The sequence below is a fragment of the Nematolebias whitei genome, chromosome 3 (genome assembly GCF_014905685.2).
Source record: "Nematolebias whitei isolate Nwh7 chromosome 3, NemWhi1, whole genome shotgun sequence".
NCBI lineage: Eukaryota > Metazoa > Chordata > Actinopteri > Cyprinodontiformes > Rivulidae > Nematolebias > Nematolebias whitei.
Window position 1 is genome coordinate 35,623,307 of NC_056500.1, and position 11,087 is coordinate 35,634,393.

At 41.9% G+C, this 11,087-nt stretch overlaps 1 protein-coding gene across 1 annotated transcript; it reads right to left on the reverse strand.

Moving 5' to 3' along the window:
- Positions 1–2,200: 2,200 nt before the first annotated feature.
- LOC119407493 (leucine-rich repeat LGI family member 2) lies at positions 2,201–10,696 on the reverse strand. Its single transcript, XM_037674317.1, has 11 exons — positions 10,622–10,696; positions 9,687–9,765; positions 8,183–8,332; positions 8,019–8,136; positions 7,863–7,934; positions 6,562–6,633; positions 6,352–6,423; positions 6,130–6,201; positions 5,821–5,990; positions 4,589–4,753; positions 2,201–3,054 (listed from the first exon to the last, which is right to left on the reverse strand). The coding sequence occupies exons 1-11, from the start codon at positions 10,694–10,696 to the stop codon at positions 2,219–2,221; spliced, it is 1,881 nt and encodes a 626-aa protein (XP_037530245.1). The 3' UTR covers positions 2,201–2,218.
- Between the last annotated feature and the right edge of the window lie 391 nt (positions 10,697–11,087).

Sequence of the window (11,087 nt, forward strand, 5' to 3'; positions counted from 1 at the left end):
AAATGATCAGACAGAACAGGATTTTGAGGACGTATTACTAAGTCTTTAATCTCTTTGCCATAAATCAGAAGGGTAAATGGACTGTACTTACATAGTGCATTTCTATCTTATCAAGGCACTGAAAGCACTAATTTGTGCCCTAATTTACCCATTCATACAACACTCTACTACATCTATATAAAGAATAATCAGAGCTTTATCACATTCATACACCAATTGGACACACATCGGAGGCAATGAGGGGTTTGGTGTCTTGCCCAGAGACACTTCGGCATGCGACTTCTGGTGGAATCGAACCCCCAACTCTTGCATTGCAGGACGATTGCTCTAACCACTCAGCCACAGCCACCCAGAACTAGATCAATAGTGTGATGATGAGAAAGTTTATGGATGTTTTTGGTAAAACCACTTGTTTCTATTAAATTTTTAAAGGTTATGGTTGAGCTATCACTTTCAACATCTATATGAATATTGAAATCACCCACTATTATGACTTTATCCATATTTAATAATAAGTCAGTTAAGAATTTTGAGAATTCTGACTAAAACTGGACATAGGAGCCTGGTATATTTTTTAAATACATTGCATTCTGTATTTTAAGATATGATCTTAAAAACTTTTAAGTATTCCTTGGTTTACAAGAACAAAATTAAATCAATAATATTTGACTTTAACCGTTCAGAGGGGAGAAACTTGACAACTTGGCTCATAGTTAGTAACACTTCACAGGGTCTAACATTTCCTGAATCTTTTTCAAAACTGAGTCAATCATTCTTTAAAAAAGGTCTTGGATAATTATCTTCTGTGTTTCAAACTGAAGTACGGCAGGAGATAAAATTCACTGCACATTTGACAACAGAATCAAACACTTTTATTACAGTAAATCTGCTCACATGATCATTAATGTGCCTTTTCACAAACCTCGAGTTGAAAATTTGGTCAAAGTAACTTTTTAACCTTTAGTAAGTAAACTATTAGTTCATCATCATTTGACATGAGAACCGTTGACTGAACAACAAATGACTTCTGCAAAGAAAAGTGACAATATTACGAAAACACATCGCTCGTACTTCGTCCAGAAAGACCAAGGTCTGTCTTTAAAATCACAGTTTTGATATTTGTGGGAAAAATATCAACTTCTAACAACAGGCCAGCAAAGAAATGCTTCTCACACTTGTGGACAACATTTTCTTGAAAACAACATTTGAGGTTATTGTATCAGCACAATGTTTTATTATTCCTCCATACAAACACCTTGTGGTATACACGTTACATAGTGATAATCAAAATTTTCTTTTGTTAATATTCAGGCACTCTGTAGCATAGACATATATTAGGTTCTTTTGATTATTGTACATTAAGCTCATACGATGTCTTCTATATTCTTTGTCATATTGACAGAGAACAAAACTGCACTTTGTTAGTATTAACAGGAGTTAGTAAGAAGAAATAGCTTTAAAGTTTTGGGCTGATCCTTCAGTTTCTTTGTTTTTTTTTAATCATAACAAAAATACTTGACAAAAATACCTGAAATTCAAGGCATGGCCCATTTCCATAAATCCCAAAGGTTTTTTCAGACAATTATCTAATTTTGATCCCTCTGGTTAAGTTAACAATCATGCTGCACAAATACTTTTAAATTAATATAACATTTTAGAGCAACGTGGGCGGTCTATAGTCTCCAGAATAAACTATCCCTGTTTACTTGTGGGGAATTTAAGGAAAGTTTAGGTTTTGTCATAAAATAATCTTCATGCAGTTTCATTTCAAAGATTGTTTTTGCTATAAAACCCCAAGCCTTGACTTTAAAGAGGTAGCCTGGTCATTTTGAAGGGATATTCTGTCAAATAGTCATCAGTAGTTGATACTTTAGCTGTGACATGAATACATAGAATATTTAGAAAAGGGCAAAAGTCTTTTCCAGGCTAGCTAATGGCCTAGCCTGCATCAAGACTTTTGCCATGTCATGGCTAATATGGTACTAACCATTAAAAAAATACGTATTTGAGAGAACACCACTTCAAAAATGACCAGACTATCTCTTTAAAGTAACTAGTTGTGTTTTTATATTAGTTCACAGTTCCTTGAAATTTCCCCAATTTGCAGAATATTGTCAACAATTTTCACAGCCCAAAACTGATGATTTGGATTGCATAAGTACTGATTATACAGCATATGAATATAGTCAATCTACGTGGCCAACAGTTAAGTTTTGATTTACAAGCTCAGATCTACAAATATATGCTCAAACACAATGGATTTTCCCTTCAGGCTGGAGGAGAAGATGAAACTCCTCCGGTCAGGTGTCACCACAGTGAATGAGCGTGGCGACTGCACGTAAACATCCTTAAACTTGTGAAACGTTTTGGTCTCGGCATCCCAGAGGTAGATCTGTGTGAAGGAGTAATCACTGCCCAGAGCGAGGTAGTGTCTGTCTGAGAAGGTGAAGGGCTGCAGGACCATCGCTCCCCGAGAGGGAAGTGCCTGCACCTCGTTGAACTGCTTGTTGGCCCACTTAACCACTTTTGAGTCACCGATGTAACAAGCCAGAGCCAGATACAAGTCACGTTCGACTCGAAAAGCTTTGACAGACACTACATCATCCACAAGTGGGATGTCGCCATGGAGTATAAACTTCAGAGTGCTTTTGTTCCACAGGTAGACAACTGGTGACTGGGAGCGGCTGGCTAAAATAAGGTAGTACTTCCCATCCACCTCAATGAACTCTGCATCTGTATCGCGGAACCATTCATGGAGAAACTGGTAGGAGTAGAAACCTGTTTCGTTGCGGTCTGGTTGGTCAATCCACTTGTAGAGAGTAGACAGGCCCGCCTTGGAACTGTCCACAATCAGAAAATACCAGTCACCATCCATCTGAAAGACCTCCATATCATTTGGCTTCGAGATGTTGAAGACCTCGATGGTCTGAAACTTGGTGAACTTGTTTTGTTTCTCGTCAAACTTGAAGATGTGGGAGCCACCAAAGAGCTGGGTGATGATTATCAGCACATGGTTTTCTATCAGAAATGACTTGCATCCAACGACAGATTTCCCTGTGAAGAAGAAAATTGTTTATGGTGATGATGTTTAAAAATATACAATTATTTTTTAATGTTTTTGGATGATAAGACCAAATCTCAATAATAAGCCTAAAAATCAGGCCTTTTGAATTATATAGTGTTATATAGAGTTATTCATTTTGTTCTGTTACTTGAAAATTATTGTGATTGAACTAATTGTTTGAAAAAAGGGGCAGATATAATAAGATTTTTTTCTTCTTCTGCTGCCTTTCATTTTAAATCTCTTGTATATTTTTATATTGTTATGGAATTGTTTTGTATTTTTTTAAATAAATAAACTTTACACCATACCATACCATGTAGTGTAACATGTATATTTGTCACGATTCACGCCTGTCTGAGTTTATATTTTTGTCACTTTGTTCACTGCTTGGTGTCTGTGGATTTTCTTCTCTTCTATTCTTCTTATTATTTGTTTCTCTTTGGTTTTGAGACTTTTATTTCTGCAGCACTCTGTCTGTTTCTCTCTGCTGGCTGCATGATAGTTTAAATTTGTCTTTCCTTCACTTCACTCTGCACTAATTAGTTTTCATTAGCTGCACCTGTCGCTGCACCCTTTATAAACCTGGTCTGTTCACAGGGTGAGCGCCAGATAGTCGAAAACAGCTTGCCTGCCAATAGATATCCCGCGCTTCTACAGTCTCCTGTCCTTTCATAGTTTCCCTCCTGCCTTGTTTTGTCTGCCCTGCTCCTGTCCCTCCTCCCGGTCTTCGTATCCTCGCCTCTGTTCGCTTGCTTCCTGGTTATCGACTCCGGACCGTCTGACTTCGCCTCTCGCCCGCTCCTTTGGATTTATTCTTCTCCTGCTGGTTCTCGACCCACGCCTGCTCCTGACCTGCCTATCGCCCGCTCCTGCATGGTACTGTCGCATCTCTGCTCTCTGGTTTTGACCCTCGCCTGCACGACTACGCCTCCCGCCTCACGGATCGGGTTCTGGTTCGGCGCCGCTGCGGAGCAGCGCTTTTCATCCATCCATCCATCCTTGGGTTCAACGCTGCAGCCGGCTGACTCTCTTCACCGGGATCATTCCTCCTGCAGTGGGCACATCAGCTTGGAGCGACTCATTAATCCCACGTCCCCTTCAACCAGAGTAACGGTTAGTGGTCTCACCTTTTTGACATTTGCACCTGCTTCTGTCTCCCGCCTGGCCACTAACCGTACTCTACCTGTTTACAGACTCGTTCCAGCCCGAGCTCTTAGATCGACACCAGAACCAGTTCTTTCTTTGAGAAGCCAGACTCTCCCCAATAAACTTTTATATTTATTTTCAAGTGTTTGTGGTGATTTTGGTCCAGTATTTGAAGGGGTTCGTTACAATATTACAGTTAAAATACTCAGATAGTACTTTGAGTGTGAAAGGGTCATTAGGAACCAAATGGTAAATTCCAGGTAAGATTTGTGGCTCGATAGAGATAATCCATTTTTGTGGCATAAGGGCTCCATTAACAGTTGTTTTCTGGTCTTATCACCAATATAACTGGGGTAATAAAAATAAAAGTTGTCACACCTATTATATTGTCAAACTTTCTGAAATTCATTTCTATGTGATCCCACTCCATGATCACACAGCTGTTGGTGTTTGGGGCAGACATGGCCACAAAGATGTCCTCTTTAAAGGAGAAGATGTCTGCGGACATGGACTGAATAGGAATGGACTGATGACGCACAAAGTCTGAAACACACAGGAGAAAAACAACAAAATAAATAAACTGCGGTGATCAAGTGATCGAGAACCTTAAATTACATTTTCAATGCTGAAAAACCATCTGCAAAGAGTCAAGTCTTTGGGTTCAAGGAAGTACGCACGTTCACTGTAAGTACAACATTAATTATTTATCTTTAAAATCCTCTTAGTAATTCATACCTTCGCTTGTCTTTTTGCAACCCTATGAGTATTTATTGAGGGCCAGTGTGAAAGAATGTCTCCCTTTGGGACAAACCTAATAACTAAATAAAATATTCCCATAGAGTTGTCCCTCTTTTCAAGAAAGGTGACAACAATTTTTTTTCCATTTTCTATTGACCTCACCTGGTTACCTTACATTGCTGAAACAGCTTGCTTCAAAAACTTGTGTTGAAATCTTTATTTTATTGATAACCAGTTAGAAATTCATTGTGGTTCCCTCTGACATCTCCTCACAGAGCTACCGGTATTTGATGGATTGTTTGAAATCATTTAGTCCCTTATGGTGTTAAACTTCTGCAGCTTGAGTCATGTTAACCATCCCGATCGTCTATCAACATTACTAACCAAATATCTGTAAACGCTTCCATCAAATGACCCTGACCTTTTAAAATGTCAGCCTGCCACCACCTCAAACTTAAACAGCAATTGTGACAAAACTGCTCTGTTTTTGTGAGCGTGGCAGCAGGAAGAGTTTTTGTTTGAGGATGAACTTCTGGCGTCGGTCTAATTCAAGATGGACGAAAGGAAATACACATGGCTATAAATCAATACATTTTTCAGATATTCAGCTAAAAGTTAGAGTTGTAGTAGCTAAGAATAAATTACAACTATACAGTGTTACAGTATTACATGAGGGCTTTAATTTTTCCTTTGTTATGAATCTGTTCATATGTCATGTGTGGACTTTGTACTGAAGCAAACATGCTAGCTGACCTTCAGCTTGTTTGTTTTTGAGGGCACCGTGCACGGTCACGTCCCGTTTAATAATTCAACCCCTTCATTGATTCCACCGTCCTGCACCTCCGAACGCACCTTTGTTCCTGTTTTATTACCTGTGGAAATACATTCGCCCGGCAGAATGGGAAGGTCATTGAGCCGCTTGCCCTTCATCTCACCAGGGCCAGCGCAGAAGACATCCGACACCGTGGCGTTGGTGTTCTTCAGCCACGTCATCAGCCATTTGTTCTCACAGTTGCACTGGAACGAGTTCCCCCGCAGGTCTCTGTAACTCGACAGAAAGCGCCCTCAGTGCAGTCACGGCATATGAGAAGTCAAAACCCAAGTGAGAGACAGGAAAATAGGTGTATGCTATAATGCAGACTCTCACACGAACACTGCAGACTCCACAACTGCTTACTCACAGCTCCAGCAGGGAGTCCAGCTCAGAGAAGAGATTTCTTGGCAGAAACCTCATCTTGTTGTTTGACAGGGAGCTGAGCAGACACACAGGGAAACGATAAAAACCTGCAATTCTGTCCATTCTGAACTTTTGTTTGTTTTCTGTTGCAGCAATTTCTTTTTACTATCAGGACACAATTCAAAGGAAAAAACGTGATTAGTGAGAATAAGTAAATCAGACTTACAGATGTGTCAGAGCTCGTAGACCTCGAAAGGCATTTTTGGTGATTGTTTCGATCTTGTTTCTTTCAATAAATCTGTGTTTTGTTTAACGTCATGTGGAGAAACACATTATAATGTCACATTATGCTCATGTGGATGCTTTTATAAGGAATGTTGAGTAAATTCTGGATAATCTTCAGGAATGATCATAAATGAATTTCTCAGATACTCACAAATACTCCAGATGAGACAGACCAGAGAAGGCGTTGTCTTTGATGGCCGTCAGAGAGTTGGCGTTCAGGAGCCTGAAGGAGGGAAACGAACTACAAGTCAAAGGGAAGGACTATGGGTCCCTGAAGGAATGCATATCACCCGCTGGAAACCTAACTGATGGGAAGCATGATCTCAGATGTGTTAGTGCTCAGTTATTGTTTAAGAATGACTCTCAGCTACTACCTCACTTAGTTTTAGTTTGATATCTGTAACATAGCCTGAGTTACAGCCATTTTTGTGGTGGTAAAGGTTAATTTGCTGTGGTGGACATTTTGAATTGGGTTTGCTCCAAATGTTAATTTTAGATGTACAATCAGTGAATACCATTACTTTCATGAGATATTTTGCTAACAGACCAACAGTGGTGGCTTTAGTATTTAGTGCCAAAGATGTTGTGTAATGCAAAGTTTTCAAAGTACTTGCTGTGAATGTCCCTCAGCTGCTAATGTGTCGAATTTTAGCTCAATGTGAAATCAGCCGAGTTATAACCATGTCTGTGTTTCCAGAGTTCGGTTAGCTAAATAGATAGATTAGATAGATTTGACTAAACATAACTCAATTTGATTAACGGTTGGGGGACTTGATGTAAAGGTCATGGATGTTTTCACTTATTAATGTTAAATTAATATAGAGCCATGTTTGTGAAATCAAGAGAGCCTGTTTGACTATTCAGAGTCATAACTTCTGACATCTTGAAAACCTGTGAGTTGTGAAGCAGAGGTCGTCTTGACCTCTGTCTGATAACGGGTATTTAAGCTTGTCCTAACTTTGTCCGTGCGCAGACCTTGTGACCGGAGCTTCGATATACCATCTATGTAAGCCTGTTTTCAATGCTGCCACCATACAAGTGAAACTGGGTTGTAAAGATCTTCTCGCATCCTCTGTGTGGCTTAGTTGATTAATGAGATGATGATTGGATCATTAAATGATCCAACATCAACATCTGAACGCTTCATTAAGGTATGTCCACTGGTTCATGAAATATTTTTGCCAACAAACAGTTGATTCCAACATTGCAAAGTTTTATAAACTGATCAGTCAGCACTCAGAGCATGAGTTGGGGATGACTCTCAGTTACAACCACACCAAACGTCAGCCCAGTCTGTAAAACCAGCAGCGTTAGAATCCTTTGGTTGTCTGTAAGCGGTCAGATGAAACCTTTGCTCTCAGCTTCTGCAGCTTGCTGTGTCAGAACAAAAGGCTGTTGAATCTTCATGATTTATTGTTAAATGAAAAAGTTAAATCACGTCCAGTCACTTACAGCAGCTGGAGAGAAGGCATCAGGGAGAACATCCCCTCTGTGATTTCGCTGATGGAGCTGTTTACAATGCTCCTGTGGAGGAGATGACAACATGATTCATGGGTTCATTCTGTGTCCTCCATTTAGTGCATGCATTCATTAAAATAGAGTCCTCACAGTGAGTTGGTGTCGGTGGGTACGGTCCGGGGGATCTGGGAGGTCCCGACGCAGATGATGGTCTCCTTGGAGCAGGAGCATCCTGTAGGACACTTCACAGTCTTTTTACATCCAATGACTCCGAAGAGACACAAGAGCACAAAACCTGCCACAAACCAGTGCACCGCACGAGCCATGGCGCCTGGTGGTGATGGGATTCAGTGAGAGGGGCTGGTCGGGTCCAGTCTGCTGGGCGACATGAGGATGCAGCAGAACAGAGTCTGGCACAGACTGATACAGACGCTGCTGCTGCAGGATGCTGCTGGCTTCGAACACTGAGGGACAAAACAGAAACGTCACGTCGTCAGAAACAACAGTGCTGCTGTTGGTGCAGACGGTGCAAGCTGAACGTTAAAAACCCTGGATGGTGTAACGTAACCCCAAACATCAGACATTTAAAGAGATATTTACTGTAAATAAAACAGTGGCGAAGATGAATGATTCAGAACTTTCCAAGAAAAGGACAGTTAACGTATTTATAAATTGTACACGAACTGTTTGGTGACACCACTAAATCTTTTCAGAGGTCTGTGGTCTGCCAGTCTGAAGTCTTTAGTTATTGTTTGTATTTCTTTTGTACATTGAATCCTTGTCTTTTCATCACATACCTCTTCTAAAACGTGTCTTGATTTTTATTCATATGGTTTACATTAATGGAAAAAAATATTTGAAATAGCTTAAAGATCTAGATTAAAAAACATAAGTTTTGTATTTTTTATTTACTTTTTTATTCCAGCTAATCAGAGAAACTAATTCAGTGAGATCAAATTAAAGCAAGAACGTTTTTTAAAACTGGGAAATTTACTTTTGAGTCAACTGACTGTCATTCTCCCAAGAGTTACAACAACATTTCAGCATAAATGACTGAGAACAAATCATAAAACTAGTTCATAAAAAGGATGGCAACTTTTTGTGAAGGTGAAATTATAATAAAAAAGGCGTGATTCAAATCTCCCTACATCCAAATAAACTTCTTCTGCAGACAAATCACAAGAAACTCGCAGCGATGCTTGCTCCAGAAGAACACCATCCACCCATCCATCTATCCATCCATCCATCCATCCATCCATCCATCCATCCATCCATCCATCCATCTGAAGTTGGGTAGTGGGGGCAGCAGCTTGAGCAGGGAGGCCCAGACATCTCTTTCCACAGCCACCTCTTCCAGCTCTTCTAGGAGGACTCCCAAGGCATTCCCAGGCTAACTGAGAGACATAGTCTCTCCAGCATGTCCTGGGTCTTTGTGTGGTCTCCTCCCAGTTGGACATGCCTGAAGCACCTCCCTAGGTAGGCGTCCAGGGGGCATCCTTACCAGATGCTCGAACCACCTCAACTGGCTTCTTTCAATGTGGAGGAGCAGCAGTTCTCTCTCCCTGATAGCTGAACTTCTCACCCTATATTTAAGGGAAAGTCCAGCATACCCTGCAGAGGAAACTCATTTCAACTGCCTGTATCCACAATCTTGTTCTTTCGGTCACTACCCAGAGTTTGTGACCATGAGGGTAGGAATGTAAACCGACCGGTAAACAGAGCGCTTTATCTTACAGCTCAGCTTCCTCTTCACTACAACGGACTGGTATAGAGCCTGCAATATTGCAGATGTTGCACCAATCTGTCTGCCAATCTCACGCTCCATTCTTCCCTCACTCACGAACAAAATCTTGAGATACTTGAACTCCTCCACTTGAGGCAGAACCTCACGCTTAACCTGAAGTGAGCAATCCACCCTTTTCCGGTTGAGGACCATGGCCTCAGATTTGGAGGCGCTGATTCTCATCCTAGCCGCTCCACACTCGGCTGTGAACCACTCCATTGAGAGTTGAAGATCACAGCTCGATGACGCCAACAGGATCAGATCATCTGCAAAGAGCAGAGATGGAATCCTGAGGCCACCAAACCTGAAACCCTCTGCCCGCTGGCTGCACCAAGAAATTCTGTCCGTAAAAGTTATGAACAGAATCGGTAACAATGGACAGCCCTGGTGGAGTCCAACTCCCACCCTGAAGGGGTATGACTTACTGCTGGCAATGCGAACCAAATTCTCGCACCGCTTGTATAGGGACCGAACAGCCTGTAGCAATGTGCCTCCAATCCCATACTTGCAGAGCACCCTGTCAAGTGTACCCCGAGGAACACGGTCAAACACCCTCTCTAAGTCCACAAAACACATGTACACTGAATGGGCAAACTCCCATGACCCCTCAAGGGCCCTAGTGAGGGTAAAGATCTGGTACGGTGTTCCACGGACAGGACGTAACACGCATTTTTTCTCCTGGATCTGAGGTTTGACCAACACTTGCTCTCTTTTGTCCAGTACCTCTGAATAGACCTCATCACGGAGGCTAAGGAGAGTTATGCCCCTATAATTGGAGCAAATCCTCCAATCCCCCTTTGTGAAGAGGGGAATCACCAGTCTGCCAATCCAGTGGCACTGCCCCTGATGTCCACGCGATGTTACAAAGGCATGTCAACCAAGACAGCCCCACAACATCCAGAGCCTTAAGGAAATCAGAGCAGATCTGGTCTACCCCCAGAGCCCTGCTGCCACAGAGCTTTTAAACTACCTTGGCAACCTCAGCCACGGTTATGGACAGACCAACCCCGAAGTCCCCCGACTCTGCTTCCTCCATGGATGGCATGCTGGTGGGAGTTAGAAGGTCAGAAAAGTATTCTTTCCACCTCCTCACAATATCACTAGTTGAGGTCAACAGTACCCCACCTTCACTGAACACAGTGTTAGTAAAGTGCTACTTTTCCCTCCTCAGCCACTTGATGGTTTGTCATAATCTCCTTGGAGCTGACTGAGAGTCTCTAGCCAAGGTCTCACCGAACTCCTCCCACATCTGAGCTTTTGCCTCAGTAACAGCCAAGGCTACAGACCGCTTGGCCCTCTGGTACTCCTCAGCAGCTTCTGGAGTCCCACCAGCCAACAAGGCTTGGTAGGACTCCTTCTTCAGCTTGACAGCCTTGTGGATGGCCACCATGAAAAGCACCAACAACCTTGCAGCCACAGGTCAAGGCAACTACCTC

Coding starts and splice junctions, on each gene's coding strand:
- LOC119407493 (XM_037674317.1), bottom strand. CDS start 10,696: ATGCCATCCATGGAGGAAGCAGAGTCGGGGGACTTCGGGGTTGGTCTG. Junction 8,137..8,182: donor CAGGCGCCATGGCTCGTGCG/GTGCACTGGTTT, acceptor GTCTCTTCGGAG/TCATTGGATGTAAAAAGACT. Junction 6,202..6,351: donor CTACGAGCTCTGACACATCT/GTAAGTCTGATT, acceptor GTGTCTGCTCAG/CTCCCTGTCAAACAACAAGA.